Source organism: Dasypus novemcinctus, chromosome X, assembly GCF_030445035.2.
Source record: "Dasypus novemcinctus isolate mDasNov1 chromosome X, mDasNov1.1.hap2, whole genome shotgun sequence".
NCBI lineage: Eukaryota > Metazoa > Chordata > Mammalia > Cingulata > Dasypodidae > Dasypus > Dasypus novemcinctus.
In genome coordinates this window covers 47,702,884-47,722,601 of record NC_080704.1, presented here as the reverse complement: position 1 = coordinate 47,722,601, position 19,718 = coordinate 47,702,884, and the positions used below count along the sequence as shown (strand labels likewise).

Sequence of the window (19,718 nt, the reverse complement as noted above, 5' to 3'; positions counted from 1 at the left end):
GTGTTCGAACTTTTATTTATCTGCTGATTGAACACATGTGTCCAGGTGTACTATTTGGACTTCTAAAGGCCAATGAGAGGTAATTTTTTCCCCAGAGGAGGGGAATAATATACACATATATATATTTACAAGTGTGTATTTAATGAATTAAATATACTATCCTTCAAATAAACTACTGAAGTACATTTTTATTGCATTTTGTATTGTTTATTTTGTTAATCCAAACATGTACAAATCTATCTTTGCATTATCTTGAGTTCATATACTGATTTAGTAACTATTAATCACAAGGAACAGTGTGTGTGTGTGTGTATGTATGTGTGTTTAATGCTGGGGCCCAGGTAGTTTTTTTTTTTTTTTAATACCATTCTTGATTCAGTGATGTGGCCAATATTTGAGAATCACCTTAATTTGAGGAGAGGACTGGATAAGCAAATGACTGGACTATTGGCTCTGCTGATGGAAATTACTGTAACTATTTTAAAAATTTAATTTGAAGTTTGAGGACCAGGAAGGATTTCTCTTTGTTTCAAATTGCCATTGTTGCCTGAATTTATGAGCTTAAATTTATTGACCATTGTGCATGAATCATCATGTTATGTGGACTTTCCCCTAGATTGCTCTCCTGTATTTTGCCTCTTTTTACATTATATACTGTTATTTCAGTTCTGTTTTAGAATTTGTTTGGGTTCCTTGAAACTGTTCAGGAAGTAGTATCTTTAAAATCAGCATCTTTTCTTTTTTCCCCCTGCCTCTCAATCTTTACTACCTATTGTTGCGCTGATCTTTTTACTTCTATAACAGATATTTGAGTGCCTTCTTTGATCTAGGCATAATACGAGGCTCTGGGGATACAAGTGGTGAGGAAAACAGATATAATCCTTATCCCCATAGTGCTTATAGTCTATCAGTGGGTATAGCTGTTAAATAAAACATAATGCGTAATAAGTATATAATAATATGCATAATTAAATGTATAATTACACACATTGTGAAAGTGTTGGGAAAGAAGCATGGAACTGGGAGATTGATACTTAGTCTTGGATGTCAGTAAAAGCTTTTCTGAGGACATGACAATGGGCCTGAAATCTGAAGAATGAATAGCATTTCAAGCAGTGGAAGCAACATGTATATTGGCCCTGAAGTAGGATTTCAAGGAATTGAAAGAAGTCCATAGTAGTAGCCAGAGTGTAGAGGGAGGAAAAGAATACCAGAGAGACTGGAAAGGTCGTTGGAGATCACTACTTGAATGAATGGGGGAAACAAGTTTTTCAGTAGTCCTGGTAGAAGATGTAGTAACTGAGACCAGGGTGTGGAACATGGAGAAGAAGTGGACAAGTTCAAGAGATATTTGAGATAAACATAGTAGGACTTGTTGGTGAAGATTAGGTAAGGTGAGAAGGAGAGGTTAAGAATGACTTAACAGAGAGACAGATAAAGCAGATACAACCCCCAGATATTGGTTCCTTTGAGGGCTAAAGAGACCCATGAGAGTTATGGTCATGGCCGATGGGGTTAACTACCAGGGCAGATGGCCCCTCTTTGGAAATGGTGTTTATGTGTGATGAATCTGGACTCAGATGGGATCTCCCTTCATAAGACTTTCATGCTAATGTGCTGGAGGTGCAGTTAATGTTGGGGTTTAAGATATATTTAGGGGATTTGAATCTCTGGACTGATAATGTGATAGCCAGGTCCTGAGCCTCAACAGACTCCAGCACCTACAATCTGATTTATTGGACTTACCACACTCAGCTAAGATGGAGGTGAAGAAGGACAACCACCACACCATTGAGCCTAGAGTGATTACAACTGAAAATGGGAGGATTGCATCCAGCATCCATGTGGAATCTGAGCCTCCTCTTGACATAGAGGTGCAATGGACACAACCAATCCAATGTCCACATAGAAGAGGTGGCATTGGATTGGGAAAAGTGGACATGGTGGACGATGGGTATGGGGAAAGGCAGGAAGAGATGAGAGGTGGAGGCGTCTTTGGGACATGGAGCTGCCCTGGATGGTGCCTCAGAGGTAATCACCGGACATTGTAAATCCTCACAGGGCCCACTGGATGGAATGGAGGAGAGTATGGGCCATGATGTGGACCATTGTCTATGAGGTGCAGAGGTGCCCAAAGATGTACTTACCAAATCCAATGGATGTGTCATGATGATGGGAACGAGTGTTGTTGGGGGGGGAGAGGGGGGGTGGGGGGGTGGGGTTGAATGGGACCTCACATATATATATATTTTTAATGTAATATTATTACAAAGTCAATAAAAAAAAAAAAGAATGACTTAAGTTTCTAGTTTAAAAGATAAAAGCTATACACACTACTGTAGATTTCACTTATTATGTTTAAGATAGTGATAATATGTATAGAATATTACAAATATTGTTTACCTTGAACATAATATTTAGAATTTTTTTTTAAGATTTATTTTTTATTTATTATTTATTTAATTCCGGTTGTCTGTTCTCTGTGTCTATTTGCTGCGTCTTATTTCTTGGTCCGCTTCTGTTGTTGTCAGCAGCATGGGAAGTGTGGGCAGCACCATTCCTGGGCAGGCTGCACTTTCTTTCGTGCTGGGCGGCTCTCCTTACAGGGCGCACTCCTTGCGCGTGGGGCTCCCTACGCGGGGTACACCCCTGCGTGGCAGGGCACTCCTTGCGCGCATCAGCACTGCGCATGAGCCGGCTCCACACGGGTCATGGAGGCCCGGGGTTTGAACCGCGGACCTCCCATGTGGTAGATGGACGCCCTAACCACTGGGCCAAGTCCGTTTCCCAATATTTAGAATTTTTAAAAATGATTTTGAATTGCATATTTAATTGTCTTCTATTTTCCCAGTTTAATCATATTTATAAATTATTAATTAATGAACTATAGAAAAATATGTTCAAAATTACATTACTTAAAATTGATTTTGAAAGCCGTATTCCATGTCTAAAAAGGGATAGAACGGCTCGGTGCTCATGTAGTATGGTTAGTAGACAGTATGACATCAGTAAGATGTTGAAAAGAAAATCAATGAACTAAAATTGATTTGTGTGCTTTGTTTTGTTTTAGGGGTCCCTTCAGTGTTGTGCGACGATGTATCAACAGAGAAACTGGGCAACAATTTGCTGTAAAAATTGTCGATGTAGCCAAATTCACATCAAGTCCAGGGTTAAGTACAGAAGGTAAGAGATGGATTTCAAGTAAGTTATTTGATGTCTGGCTTTATTCCATCTCCAAAATCCATTTATCAACCTTACCTTCATCTGGGGGTGGGGAAGCAGGGTGTAGTGTAGTGGGAAGTGGGTGGAGATAGTTTAAACTCCATTCTAATTTGTCAGAATTCTAAAACACAGTATTTGAAAGATATTGTGAGTAATTTGCAGAATTATAAAGTAATTTAGGATTGCTATGACCTATGATTTTTGACTATGAAGAAAATGAAATCTGATCATAAACATAAATTTTTTAGGATCTAATTTTGTGTCCTATTGTGTGGGACAAGGAATGAGAATGGAAAGAGAGGAAACAATGGCAAAGATATGATAATTGCAGATTCAGATGAAACAAAGCTATCTTTTTTTCATCTGAATCTGCAATTATCATAGTGCATAACTTATGCACTTAGGATTATGATATAGTAGAACTGAAAAATTTTATCTCACATTTGGCTCAAATCAGATATAGTGAGTGTGTGTAATTTTGAATGATCAATACTGACAGAACTTAAAATTTTGTTTTACAATAGTAATATGGGTAATCATACTTATATTTATAAACCATCTATAAGCATTTAAAAAAAATTTTAGTTTTTCTTTTTTTTTGTTATTTACAGTTTCTGAAGTTGTAGTTTCATATAGCAATGATCCACATATGCTGATATTTCTCATTGGCTTTTAGCCTTTTCCACAGTCTGCTAACCTTCAGATTTGAAACTTTTCCATAGTCTACTAAAAGATGTTTTGCCCTCCTTCTTAACCCAAGAATAACACAATTGATAGTTTAGATAGAAAAAGCTAAGGCAGAGTATCCATCCTATTTATATTTTATCCTGTTATCTTACTTTAGGGAGTAGAAATCCTTCATATTGTGAGTTCCAGGTTAATCTGTTCCTGCAGAACTTTTTTCAGGATCTTTAGCTTTGAATACTTTTGTGAACCTTTGAATTATTATTATTCATATACTGATTATAGAGGATTCTTAGAAGTTGCTATGCTCAAAGAATCACCAACTGATTCATTTTTAGTTATTTAATTTCTTTAAAATAATATAGAAAGAATTGGAGGTTTTATATCTTCTGGTTTCATACTCTGGAATTGGCTATTACTGTTTTTGAATACAAATTGTTTTATAAATTAGGCAAAATTTAAAATTTACTTTAAAGCAGGCTTTATAACTAAATTGTGTTCCCTTAAGCTTTTTAATTGTAATTGATTTTCTGTATCTTAGTTACCTAACAAAGAAAACTTTCCTGAATACTTAGGTAATTTTGTATAAACCTAGTTTATGAAACATATAGATGTTTTGAATCTTTTCTTAAGTGTTCTGATACTATTTATAAATTTATTTAAAGTCCAACTTAACATCACAAGTCTAGATCGATTATTTATATTAAATTGAAGTAATATAGGCCAAATTCTCTTAAGCATTGTTAAAGATAATTTTAAAAAGTATTCATAGCTTGTTCCTTTACCCAACATCATTACTACAAAGTTTGATTTACCTCATGTTTATAATTAATTTTATATCTCTCCAGGGTAACGACATTTTCAGGAGATAATTAAGTACCTTTTCATTTACCTGAGGTTGTTTATTGACATATTTCTTCACCCAGGGCCAGGGATCTTTGGAGCTATAGACCTAGAATGCAAGACTGATCTTCTTCTAAATGTCACCTACTCATGGGATCAAACTTCAAACTTTAAAAAAAAAATGGAGTTGCCATATAGTCCATGTCCTTGAGTTTAAGCTTTATCTTTTCCTAGTATAATACATGGGAGCTCATTCCTGCACTGCTTTGCCATTGCTTTGGCTATATAAATGCCATCAAGTCCTGTTCCAAAACAGGAGCGGGTCATTCCATTGAGCCTTCTACTCTTAAGCCTCTTTGAACTTGATGGAATCCTGTACTTATTTCATATTTGTCCTATAGAGTAGGACCACAACTTATCAGTATTAAGTGACAGCAAACTGAATTCTGGATATCAATCATAACTTCTAATCAGAGTTTAGTAGTTACATTCTAATGAAAATGTATGATTGGTCCTTTATAGTTATGGCATAAGAATGTATTACCATCCACAAAACTAAGCCAACTAACAGACTCAGAATTTCACATCTCTACAGCCCCACCATTTTTTTTTTTGCAATGGGGTTCTTGTACTCTGTTGCTCATGTTCACACTACCTTAATTTATTCAAATTTGGGCATGTTTTATTATAAAATATAATGTAATAAATAATAAATTATATGTTTTACTGTATAGAGCCTCTTTGAATAATCTTCCCTCCCTGCAACTTTTTTCAACCATTTTCTAGTTACTAAAGATCAAATATTCTATACCCCCCGCCCTTCCATCCGTTTATAAATTGTTACGTTTCAAAAATTACCTAATTCACGGCTAAGCTTAGAAGGAGATGCTGGTTATCCCTGTGTTAAGAAGAAACTTATTTTGAAGTAAAAGTTAATACACTAAAAAGGTATTCAGAAGTTCAGATAAGATTATCTAGAACAACCTATATTTACAACTTCACTCTCTTCTAATTAAACCTGTCTTTCAAGCAAAAGATATTTTAAAATCCATTTTATTCTTTATTCTTTTCTATTTTATTGTTTTAATTTTAGCTGTATAGTGTATTTGATATTTGTTATTTGTCATTGCCTCAATATTTTTCCTGTTTTCTTAGAGCATTTGTGTTTACCTCTGTTAATGAGTGAAATAGATTTGGCAAAGGGTCTCCTGGAAACCTACCATGTACTATTTTTTTGGAAAGGTCATTATAATACAAAGACAAATAAGGAGAACATCTCCCTTTAAGGATCTTATAGTTTAATAGTCCCAACCATTGTTTATGACATTATTTTTGTAGGAAAATATATGTACTACATTCAAGATAAATACTTTATAGCTTAACTTCAGAAATTAAATGTTTACTAGTTAAAGAGCACATCTACATGCTTTAATATTTTAAATTCTTACTTTAGCAAGGTGAGATATTGTGATTATTTGAATAGCTCTTCTCTATTTTTCCCATGAAATTCATAGCAATTTTCTTGCTGGATAGGGGTTCTTAAATTGCAGGCTTTAGATTATCCAAGAATTCCTTGAAAATATATGCAGAATTTATGTGTATATGTATATTTTCCTAGGAAGAGAGTCCGCAGCTTTTATCAGATTCCAAAAATATATATATTATTCCCAAATGGTGAAGAGTTTCTTCTTACACATGTATGTATATGTGAAATTGCAGCTTATGAGCATGAGATGAATAAGTTTCTATTAAATGAAAGCTGGATGGATTTATATTAGGATATTACTTCTGATAGAAGGCTTTCTTCCTACTTATATATACTGTATCCATTAGTGAAATTCCTAGAGTATTATCTTGAACTTTTAATTAATATACTTTTTGTCTCTACCTTTGCTGCACCACTAATTAAATTAGACTTCCGTTTTAAAAATACGTATCAAAATTATTCAGACAAAATATTATAAGGGAATTAAAGGAAGGTGAGCTATATAGATTTGGAAACTGAAATATCAGAGTTCTGAGTTCTCAAAGTGATTCAATTTTTTATGGTTCAATTTTAAAAGTTCAAAATGGCAGTTCTTGTTTTGCAGTATTATAAGTTTTCTTCTAGAAAGATAATTTGCCCTGTTCCCATCCCCTTTTTCCAGTACTGTGGTAACCTTGAAATAAACAGCTCGTAATCATGGTAAAAGAAAACAATACAAAAAACCAAGCACCTGGCAGCCACTAGAGGAGGCAGAATAGAGTTAAAAACATTCAAAGCCTCGTTCCCAGAAAATTGTCTTTATTTGACTTGTCTGATAGTTCCCTAAAAACCCCACTTGCAAGGCTTTGTTTGACCTGACTCAAAGATTGTCCCATGCTAAAATGTGAGGGAGGGATATTGTAAACATTTAGAGGCAACCAGAGACTTCAGTGGCCACACACAACAAAAAATACACACTTTACAGAATTGGGTCAGAAAGTCACTCTACAAGACCCACAGGTTCTATGGTCATGGCAGATGGGGTTCACTGCCATGCCAGTTGGCCCTTCTTTGGAGCTGGTGTTTCTGCATGATGGAGCTGGACTCAGATGGGATCTCTTTTCACAAGCCTTTCATGCTACTTTACTGGATTTGTAGTTGGTGGTGGAGCTTAAGATATATCTAGGGGATTTGAATCTCTGGACTGACAATATGATAGCCAGGCCCTGAGCCTCAACAGATTTCGGCCCCTACACTCTGATTTATTGGACTTACCCCACTCAGCCAACATGGAGTTGAAGAATGTCAACCACCACACCATGGAGCCTAGAATGCCTACAACTGAAAGCAGGAGGATGGCATCCAATATCCATGTGGAATCTAAACCCCCTCTTGACATAGATGTGGAATGGACACAACCAAGCCAAGGTCCACAGGAAGGAGGAATACAGTAAGGATCAGAGTGGGCTTAATGATATCCTATTCATGAACTGTTGTGGTTAATAATCGAGAAAATGTGGCATTGGTGTGGAAAAAGTGGCCATGGTGGCTGCTGGGTGCAGGGAATGGGAGGAAGAGATGAGATGTGGAGGCATTCTTGGGACTTGGAGTTGTCCTGGGTGGTGCTGCAGGGACAGTTGTCGGACATTGTATGTCCTCCCATGGCCCACTGGATGGAACGTGGGAGAGTGTGGGCTATGGTGTGGAACACGGGACATGGGGTGCAACGATGCCCGGAGATGTACTCACCAGATGCAATAGATGTGTCATGATGATGGGGGAGAGTGTTACTGTGGGGGGAGTGGTGGGGTGGGGGCTGTGGGGGTGAATGGGGACCTCATATTTTTTGAATGTAATATCTTTCAAAAAATGAATAAATTGAGTAGAATTTGGAAAAAATTTAAAAATTTAAAAAATTTTTAAAAAAGTCACTCTACAGACTAACAAGAACAACAACAAATAACAATAGCTACAATATGTCCTGGAACGTAGGGAGAATCTGATTTCCAGATTTGCCATATTATATTACTTAAAATGTCCAGTTTTCAAAAAACAATTATGACACATTCAAAGAACCAAGAACATATGGCTCATACATGTGAAGGGGGTGGCAATCAATAGAAACTGTCCCTGAGGAAGTCTAAATGTTGGACTTACTAGAAAAAGACTTTAAAATCAGCTATTTTGAGTATGTTCAAAGAACTAAAGGAAACCATGTCTGAAGAACCAAAGGAGAGTATGAGAACAGTGTTTCATCAAATAAAGAGGTAGAATTTATAGGTAAAAGAACCAAATAGAAATTCTAGAGTTGTAAAGAATAATATTCAAAATGAAAAATTCACCAGAGGAGCTCAGCAGTAGATTTGAGCTGGCAGAAGAAGTAATCAGCTCACTTGAAGATAGGTCAATTGAAATTATCTAGTCTGAGGAGCATGAAGAAAAATTCACAAAGACCTGTGAGATACCAACAAGTATACCAACATATGCATAATTCGAGGCTAAAAAGGGAGGATTGAGAGAAAGGGGCAGAAAGAATATTTGAAGAAATAATGGGTGAAAATGTCCCAAAATTGATGAAAAGGATTGATCTACAATCAAGCTCAGTGAGCTCTCAGTAGGGTAAACTCAACGACACATCAAAATCAAACTATTCAAAAGCCAAAGATAAGGAGAGTGTCTTGAAAGCAGCAAGAGAGAAGCAACTCTTCATGTACAAGTGATCCTCAATGAAAAGAACATCTGATTTGTCATCAAACCATGGATACTTCACAAAAGAGGTGTGAGGTCCACCACACCTTACAAGCCCACAAACAGCACCAGGAATGGCAGAAACTCTTCCATATAAATTTGATGATTGGCTTTTCATTTCTGCAAAGAAGGTTATTGGAATTTTGATTGGGATTGCATTGACTCTATAAATTGCTTTGGGTGGTGTTGACATCTTAACAGTATTTTGCCTTCTAATCCATGAACATGGAATATCCTTCCATTTATATAGGTCTTTGATTTCTTTATAGCGATGTTTTATAGTTTTCTATGTACAAGTTCTTTATATCCTTGGTGAGACTTTTTCCTAGATATTTATTACTTACTTTTGTGACTAGAATATTTTTTTTCTTGATTTCTTCTTCAGATTGTTCATTCTGTGTATATAGAAACATTACTGATTTTGGATGTTGATCTTGTACCCCACCACTTTGCTGAATTCATTAATTAGCTCTAGGAGTTTTGTTATGCTTTTTTCTGGATTTTATATATATAGGATCATTTCATCTGCAAATGGGGAACGTTTTACTTCTTCCTTTCCAATTTATTTCTTTTTCTTGCCTACTTGTTCTGGGAAGAACTGCCAGTACAATGTTGAGAAACAGGGGTAACAGTGGGCATCCTTGTCTTGTTCCTGATCTCAGAGGGAAAACTTTCAGTCTTGAAGCATTAAACAGGATGTTAGCTGTGGGCTGTTTGTGCCCTTTATCATGGTGAAGAAGTTTCCTTCTATTCCTAGTATTGTGATTTTATCAAGAAAGGGTGCTGTATTTTGGCAAATGCCTTTTCTGTGTGTTACTGTCTCCTACTATTGGAGAACTGTCAATTTCTTCCTTTAAATCTGTCAGTATTTGCTTCATATATTTTAGGGCTTTGATGTTAGGTAGATATATATTTATAATTGTCACATCTTCCTGTTAGGGGTTTGTTTCCTTTATCAGTATGTAATGTCCATCTTCATCCCTCTAAACTGTTTTTGACTTAGTGTCTATTTTATCTGGTATTAGTATAGCCACCCCAGGTCTTTTTTGGTTACTACTTACATGGTACATTTTTGTCCATCCTTTAATCCTCAACCTACTTGTATCTTGACTTTAAGGTGAGTCTCCTGCAGATAGCATATAGTTGGGTCATGCTTTTTTATCCATTCTGCCAATCTCTGCCTTTTGACTAGAGAGTTTAATCCATTTATTTTTAAAGTCACAATTGATATTACAGGTCTTCTTCTGCCATTTTGCTATTTAGCTTTTGTAAGTCTTATACCTTTTTTGTATCCCACTTCCATTAAAGCCTACTTTTATATTTATTTGCTTTCTTGTGTTGTACTATATTTAGTGCTGTATTAGTCAGCCAAAGGGGTGCTGATGCAAAATACCAGAAATTGGTTGGTTTTTATAACGGGTATTTATTTGGGGTAGGAGCTTACAGATACCAGGCCATAAAGCATAGGTTACTTCCCTCACCAAAATCTATTTTCACATGTTACAGCAAGATGGCTGCCAATGTCTGAGAGGATTCAGGCTTCCTGGGTTCCTCCCTTCCTGGGGCTAGCTTCTCTTTCCTCTGTGTACTTACTTCCTGGGGCTCCAGCCTAAGGCTTCATCATCAAACACCAACATCAAAAAGCCCTCAACTCTCTTTTGCCATGCCCTTTATCTGTGAGTCCCCACCCACCAAGGGGTGGAGACTCAACATCCTAATGATGGTGGCCCAATCAAAAGTCCTAATCATAACTTAATCATGCCCAGGTACAGACCAGATTACAAACATAATCCAGTATGTATTTTTGGAATTCATAACCATATCAAACTGCTGCAAGTGCTTTTTCCCTCTTCCTTGTTCTTGCCATAGGGTTAAAATTTAACCTCTTAAATATATAACAATTATATTGGTTGATACCAACTTAACTTCAATAGCTTGCACATATACCTTTCCTGTGCTCCTCGGTCCCCCCACCAATTTTTCTGTTTCTTGCTACATATATCTTTGTGCATTGTATGTCCAAAGCATAGATTTATCATTAGTTTTAAAAAATCCCCGCCCCCCAGATGGCTCCCTCATCTGTGTGCTTGTTATTTTTGTTCATTGTTTGCTCGATTTTTTGTTCATTGTTCTTCCTTGTTGTCTGCTCATTGCCTTTTGCTCATTGTCTATTTGTTTTTTCTTTAGGAGGCACTGGAAACTTAACCCAGGGCCTCCCATGTGGGAGGTAGGCACTCAACTGCTTTAGCCACATCTATTCCCTGCTCGTTTGTTTTTGCTCATTGTCAGCTTATTGTTTTTGCTTAATGACTGCTCATTGTCTGCTGGTTGTTTGTCTTATGGGAGACAGGCACTCAACTGCTTGAGCCACATCTACTCCCAATGATTATTCTTTATGCATTTCCCTTTTAGCACCTGTAGGAGGTAAGAAGTGGAGTTACATACCAAACAATACAGTGCAATAATACTGGCGTTTGTAATTACTCAAATGATTAACTTTACTGCAGGTTTTTATTTCTTTATGCTCTTTTAAACCATTGTCTAGTGTCCCGTCATTTCAGTCTGAAGATCTCCCTTTAGCATTGTTTATAGGGCAGGTCTAGTGGTGATGAACTCCCTCAGCTTTTGTTTATCTGAGAATGTCTTAATTTTTCCCTCATTTTTAGAAGATAGTCTTGCCAGACATAAAATTTTCTTGGCTGGTAGTTGTTTTCCGTCAGCACTTTAAGTATTTCAGCCCCCTGCCTTCTTAACTCCATGGATTCTGATAGCAAATCAGCTCTCAAACTTATTGGGACTCCCTTACGTATAACATGTTGCTTTACTCTTGCAGCTTTCAGAACTCTTTTCTTGTCCTTTACATTCGATAGTGTAACCATTATATGACAGGATGTATTTTTTCTTCATGTTTATCCTGTTTGGTGTTCTCTGAACTTCTTAGTTGTGTGTATTCATGTTCATGTCTTTTGCTAAGGTTGGGAAATTCTCTGTCATTTCTTTGATTAGTCCTTCTACCCCTTTCTCTCTTCTCCATTTGAGATTCCTATAACACACATTTTGGTGTGCTTGATGGTGTTCCATAGCCTATTTTTGCTTTTAATATTTCTTTTTCCTTTCTGCTCCTCTGCTGGCCTCATTTCAAGTAATTCTTCTGCCAGCTCCAATCTATTCCTGAAACCCTCTGGATATTTTTCATTTCAGTTATTGTGGTCTTTAACTCCAGTAGTTCTGTTCGGTTCCTTTTTAAAATTTTTGTCTCTTTACTTAGACTCTCATTTTGTTCATTTTTTTCCTGATAACCTATAGTTCTTTCTCTATACTTTTGTTCATCTCCTTAAGCACTGTGAAGACCATTATTTTAAAGGCTTTGTTTGGTATGTCCACATTCTGCTGTTCATTGGTGTTTTCTATTTTTTAATCTGCTTCATTTGGGTGGTTCATCACTTCCTGTTTCTTTGTCTTATACTCTTGTTGCACACTGTACATTTTAAAATTTATTATAAAAATATTAACTCTGGGATTTACTCCCTGGGATGTACATTTCTTGGTTTTATAATCTGCTGTTAATAAGACAAATTTTCTTGAGCCTAAGGACCTATCAGTACAGGCTGCCCAAGGTGAATATGCTGCACAGTTTTCTCTGTCATGCTGGGCCTCTGTATTGCCCTGGGCTTTTGCTTGTTAGTTGTTTTGGAGTTCCCCTATTTACAGGAGTTTGATTGTCCCTACTCTTTCTCAGGTGACAGACCTCCCTCTGCCAGGTGTCTAAAGCTGGGAGGCCTTTGTCCCAGACTGCCCACCTGTATAGTTTCTTACACTCCTTTTGTTGTCTCATCCTGGTTTTTCCTGGAGTACAAATTCTGGGAGAAAGGTCACCCCAGGGAGGACTTTACCTTTTCAATCTTTCCCAGTCAAAACAGGGCCAGGGACCCATGAAGGGGGTGTAGTCTGGCTCCAAACTGTACTGTGGAGGGGGTCAAGAAGAGCTCCATTAACTTCTCAGATGGCTCTCCAAAGCTGAGCTTTCCCAGCCTGCTCAGCAAAGGCAGTGCTTCAGCTAACTACACCCCCCCACACAGGCAGCCCTGAGGAAGCCCTGTGTCTATAAATCTCCATCGCCTCCTCCCCTGCCTGGGGAGGGTTAAAACAATGGCCTCTGCCTTTGTCCAATGTGAAACAGTGACTGCCCTCAGATCCAGGACCCAGCGATCTGAATTGCAGTTAAAAGCCAGGATCAGTTACCGGCCTCCCAGATACCCCTATTCTTGGGGGAAGAGGATTTTTACATCTCCTTCTGTCACCAACAGATAGCCCAAGGTTAGACCCCTCAGCTGCCTGCCATGAGAGTGAGGATGGGCACCCATAGCTGCCTTGCTGAAAGAGCAATTTACTGTTCTTTACCATAATTTATGAGCCTCTTCTTCCTGCTCTTCCCTAGATGCTGTATGGTGTTCTTCTGGCCTCTGGAGTTTCAAAATAGTTGTTTCATACAGTTCTGGACTGTTTAATAGTTGTTCTGGTGGAATAACTGAATTCTGGAGCTCTCCACTCTGCTATCTTCCCCGGAAGTTGATTTTTTATTTTTTAAAGCATAAATTCTTTGTGTAGAGAATCACATATTTCGCTAGATCTTAGGCAATAAATTATGAGTGCTATTTTAGCACAGTCTTAATGATACATCTTTGACTACTTTTCCTGATGATTTTTCTTGGAACTGTATTGAGCCTTTTGAGAACAGAGTCAACTTTAGAACAGATACACCAGGCTTTTAATGATTAAGAATTTTGCTATATTGTAGCAAGCATTTGTGAAACAACTGTATTTTTAAAAGATACAAACTACACAAATGTTAAATTACAATTGTCTTGATAATCAAATCCTTTTGATAGTTACTGTTCGATCAAAAACTGCTGATGAATCTCTAAAACTGAGGTAATATTTAGTGACTGTTCTTGAAATCAACTGTATGAGAAAATAAATGAGTTCTTTCTTTAAAATTATTTTTTCTTGCCTTCTGCAAAATGCGGAGAAGACTTAACTCCAGATTATCTTCTTCTGAAAGTGTGGCCATTTGTTAAATTAAAATAACTCATAATTGTTCAATATAATTCTAAGTATAAACATAGCATGGTATTATGTATGAATTTGTTGGCCATTTTATTTATAAATGTATTTTAATGTTGATCTATTCTCATATGACTTAGGTATGCTTTTTGATGAAGAGGCTGTTATGTTTATATTCTAGATATCTCAAAATTCTTTGCCTTATGTATTCAATTTCATTTTAATATCTCATTCAGGAAATATAACTATGAAAAATTGTGATATGAAGGGACTGCTTATTTTCACTTCAGAAATAAGCAGTTTGTTTATTTAGAATTCTCCCCCTCCACTATATGTGGAATCTGTGCTTCAATTTTTTTTTTTTTTTTTTTTTTTTCTTTTTTTTTTTTTTTTTTTTTATTTTTTTTAATTTTTTTATTTTTTATTGACTTTGTAATAATATTACATTAAAAATATATATGTGAGGTCCCATTCAACCCCACCCCCCCAGCCCCCCTCTCCCCCCCCCCAACAACACTCGTTCCCATCATCATGACACATCCATTGGATTTGGTAAGTACATCTTTGGGCACCTCTGCACCTCATATACATTGGTTCACATCATGGCCCATACTCTCCTCTATTCCATCATGTAGGCCCTGTGAGGATTTACAATGTCCGGTGATTACCTCTGAAGCACCATCCAGGGCAGCTCCATGTCCCGAAGACGCCTCCACCTCTCATCTCTTCCTGCCTTTCCCCACACCCTTTGTCCATTATGTCCACTTTTCCCAATCCAATGCCACCTCTTCTATGTGGACACTGGATTGGTTGTGTCCATTGCACCTTTATGTCAAGAGGAGGCTCAGATTCCACCTGGATGCTGGATGCAATCCTCCCATTTTCAGTTGTAATCACTCTAGGCTCCATGGTGTGGTGGTTGTCCTTCTTCAACTCCATCTTAGCTGAGTGTGGTAAGTCCAATAAATCAGATTGTAGGTGCTGGAGTCTGTTGAGGCTCAGGATCTGGCTATCACATTGTCAGTCCAGAGATTCAAATCCCCTAAATATATCTTAAACCCCAACATTAACTGTACCTCCAGCACATTAGCATGAAAGTCTTATGAAGGGAGATCCCATCTGAGTCCAGATTCATCACACATAAACACCATTTCCAAAGAGGGGCCATCTGCCCTGGTAGTTAACCCCATCGGCCATGACCATAACTCCCATGGGTCTCTTTAGCCCTCAAAGGAACCAATATCTGGGGGTTGTATCTGCTTTATCTGTCTCTCTGACTCTGCTCAGTTGTGCATGAGGGCAAACCTTCTGCCAGCCTCCAGACTCTTTTTTAGAAACTCGTAGCCATATAAACTCATTTCTCCTTTCCATTTCCCCCTTACTTTAGGTCAAACAGCATTTTAAAGTCATGGTATTTTATGTAGACATGGATATTCTGCTGATCCGCATTGTGCTTCAATTTTTTAATCCTTTTTTCTTTTCTCTTTTCCTGTATAAATAGCTATGCATTTGCTTTCCAAATCTATATTTTGCTAGTTAAGTTAAATGATTTAGAAAATTCCTCTGGAAGCTATGGTAATAGAAAATAGATGATGCCAGAGATTTTGGTGGGTTGGTGGATGCATAACCATTAATATATGGGTTATAGTAAATGGGAAACACATTCTGTATACTAGGTTACAAGAAGAATTTTGGAGTATAGTTGCTAGTTAAAAGCTAAGTCTGAAGAAGTAGATGAGGGATAGTATTAAATGATTGAGTTACCATTATCCCTTCTATATAAAGAGGCTTTGGAAATGGCCTAGGAAATAAGTCTTCTGTGATTAAGGTTGTTATTCTAAGACAAATTTGCATTATATAACTAAATAATATGTGTGGGCCTTGAAGGGTTATTTTTTATTCACTCTCCAATTCTTTTATTTCTGATTTATAAAGTAATATTACTATGTCTGGTTTCCTTTGTAAGAATTCAGCAAAATTTTATATATACAGAATACCTTTTAACAAGATTCTATGTTTGTTAATATGGAGGAGATAAAAGAAATATAAAAGGTATTCTGCCTTTTAGAAAGATCTAAAATTGATATGCCTAAGAATATGTCTGTAATGGACATACAGGTTCTCCTTTCTCATATCCCCTTTCTCATTTTTTTCTTCTCTCACTATACAATGGACCTTCCCCTCACCCATCTAGAATCTTACTATGATATGTTGCAGTATGCACAAAAACTTTCAGGATGCCAAATAAAGTTAGAAAAATTGGCATCAGTGTTGAGAAAGTGAATGACTCTCAAAGACTGGATAACACATACTTTTTCAAGTCAGACATTTCCATTGTTTTGCTTTCAGCAAAATTAATAGAGGACCTAATCAATTTGTTAGCTGATGGGTCATTGAAGATATTTTTTATTAAATCACTACTGAATTTATGGCATATAACTCAAGAAAGGTTTGCTTTAATAAAACCCTGATAATTCCCATCTACTTTTAAAAATGATTGCACTGAGAAATAATTCAAATATAAAATTTACCACTTACAACCATACAACACCGTGGTTTTTAGTATATTCACAGTTTTGTAACTATCACCATTATCTATTTCCAGAACATTTTCATCACCCCTAAATGAAACCTTGTACCCATTAACAGATACTCCCAATTATCCCTTCTCCCTAGCACCTGCCTATCACCTATCTGCTTTCTATCTCTACACATTTGACTATTCTGGGCATTTCATATATTCATACAAATGGTATCATACATTATATGACCCTTGTGTCTGGTTTTTTTTTCATGTAGCATAAAGTTCTCAAGGTTCATCCATATTGTAGCATGTTTCATTTCTTTTTATGTCTGAATGATATTCCATTGTGTGGGTAATACCAAGTTTTATCCATTCATTATTTGATGGACATTTGGTTTATTTCTGCTTTTTAGCTCTTATGAATATTGCTGCTATGAAATTCATGTACACATTGTTTTTTATTCTCCCCCTCCCTCCTTTGTGGCTTGCTTACTGTCTGCTCTCTGTGTCCATTTGCTGTACACTCTTCTGTGTTTTTGTTTTTGTTTTTGTTTTTTACTTGTCTCCCCTTTTGTTGCATCACCTTGCTGAGTCTGCTCTCAACTGTGCTTGCGGGCCGGGTGGCACCCCACGGTGCTTGTGGGCCAGTGGCTCTCTGTGGCATGCCAGCAAGTCTGCCTTCACAAGGAGGCCCTGGGACCCAGGGCCTCCCATATGGTAGGTGGGAGCCCAACTGATTGAGCCACAGTCGCTTCCCCACATACACATTTTTTGAGTGGGCTTCTGGTTTCACTTCCACCCAGGGGTGGAATTGCAGGGTCATATGGTAATCTCCTTGTTTGTGTGAACAAGGTTTCTCAGTGCTTCACATCTGTGAAAACAAAAATAGAATTTATGCTGAACCCTCTCTTTATTCTGTCAAGCACAAGGGAATGAGATCCTTGTTGGGTGGGTGCGGCGTTTGCCCTGCATGACACATAGGAGCCAGAATGACACCTCCATAGGCATAGTTTCCAGGGAACCCTCAAGAGAGACACCCAATTACAAGAGATCACCATGTTAAGGAAAGTCTAAAGCTATGCCTTACAAGTTTCTAAGAATGGATTCCCTTCTTTGTTCATTATACCATATTTCTACCATGTCACACTTTCCTGTTGTTCACTTCATCCTGGCCATTTTATGGGATTGTATCTAGAGTGTTTATGATTTACATAGAAAATTGGTGAGTCCATGAGTGGGTTAAAGCATAGTGCTTTTCTTAAAGCTGATATTTCTATATCAACTGTTGCTTTGTAATATCTCTACTACTTATCTCTCTGGTAGCATGAATAATTGATTACGTAATTAAAAGATTTTACTAATAACCCACCAATAGAACAATATCTATAATCAGAAGCAGTTTCGTGCTGTCTGTAGTAAGAAGTGCATCTGTAATCAAGTAAATATGCATATTCTCCTTTTTAATCGGTGCCATGTGCTGATCATCCTCTACTTAAAATGCCGGGCATGTTGTTAGGTACTGTTTATATATGTTATTTTATTTAATCTTCATAGGAACCCTGCATAAAATACATTGTCTTCATTTTACAACGAAGGATATTGAGGATTAGAGAAGTTAAAGAATGTTTCGATTGATGCACAGGAAATGATAGAGCCATGTGAACCCAAGTTGGTCTGTCTTTTAGACTCCAAAGCCCATAGTTTCCCCATATCTTGGGCTATTAGTCCTCACCCTTTATATCCTACAGACCTGCTATCCTTGGCTTCATGCCCACCTTCCCCCAAACAGTAAAGGTGTTTGTGAAATGAAAGCAGGGATTTTCCTGTTTTCTTACAGGTTTATTCTGAACATCTAGACCTATGTCTAACACAAAGTAAGTGCTCAATAAATACTGAGTGAATGAAGGAATGCCATTTAAGTTTTGTGAATTTACCAAGGATTTTAGGGTTGGCAGTGAAGGAACAGTGTGGTAAAAGGAACAAAGGGAAGTTTCTGCTTTTTGGCAAAGATTACATCTGTAAAAGTTAAATAGGTTGTGTTATATTTTCATGGTCAGGACTCCGAAGCTGAGTTATAAAAAAAGTGATTCTAAATCTGTTTATCTGTCCCTCCTTACCTGGCTAGCACTGTAGTTTATCCAGACTATTTTGCTGAGCAAGTTCATTTGCCACTTGATATAGTGAATTCATGTAATTAGTTATGGTGCTGGGTGGTGACTCTTCCTCTCTTAGAAATACATCAAGGCAAGGTATCCTCAAAGTAAATTCTGCAGAGGTCATAGAGACAGGTCAGAAAGTAGCTTCAGGAATCAGCAAAAGACTTGAAGATATTTCACACACAAAAAAAAATGTTATCCAAATGATCAGTAGATGATGCACAACTTCATTAGTCATTGGAGAAATGCAAATTAAAACCACAATGTGATACCACTAGATTCCCAACAGAATGGCTAAACAATGAAAATGACAGACAATACCAAGTATTGGTGAGGACTGAAAGATACCAGTGAACTCTTAATGCTAATGGGAGGGTAAATTAGTTCAACCACCCTGGAACTGTTTGGGAATATCTCCCAAAGCTGATACACACACACACACATATACACCTTATGACCTAGAGTTTCCACCCTTAGGTATAAACCCGACAGAAATGCACTAACATATATCCACCAAAAGATGTGTACAAGAATGTTGATAGCAAAATTCTTCATACTAGCCTTTTAGCCCTAAATTAGAAAAAACCCAAATGTCCATCAGTAGAAAGACATAAATAAATTGTAGTATATTCATACACTGGAGTATTACAAAGCAATGAGAATGGATGAACCTTTGTTACATACGAAACAGGAATGAATCTTGTACCATAATGGTGAGTAAAAGAAGCCAAGCATAAAAGACTATGCTTGATTCCATTTCTATAAATGATTCCCTTTATAGAAAGTACAAAAAACAGGCATAACTAATCTATGATGTTTAAAGTCAAAATAGTGGTTATCTCTGAGGGGTGATTGTAGTTGGGAGGGGCTTGATAGGGGCTTCTGAAGGGCTGGTCATGTTCTGATCTGGGTTTTGGTTACATGTTTAAGTTTAGTGTGAGAATTCATCAAGATGTACCCTATGGTTTACATACAAGGAGTAGGTATTCATTTTCCCAAGGGAAAAAGAGTT

At 37.1% G+C, this 19,718-nt stretch overlaps 1 protein-coding gene across 8 annotated transcripts in view; it reads left to right on the top strand.

Moving 5' to 3' along the window:
- CASK (calcium/calmodulin dependent serine protein kinase) overlaps window positions 1-19,718 on the top strand; it is a 435,002-nt gene that overhangs the window by 110,905 nt on the left and 304,379 nt on the right. For 4 of the 8 annotated variants that reach the window (XM_058291528.1, XM_058291532.1, XM_058291535.1 and 1 more), the window contains exon 2: window positions 3,071-3,183. In XM_058291528.1, coding sequence (XP_058147511.1) covers window positions 3,071-3,183 — 113 coding nt within the window. Of the gene's footprint in view, window positions 1-3,070; window positions 3,202-19,718 lie in introns of all 8 variants that reach the window. The other 4 variants (XM_058291527.1, XM_071213095.1, XM_058291533.2 and 1 more) reach the window with 1 other exon arrangement.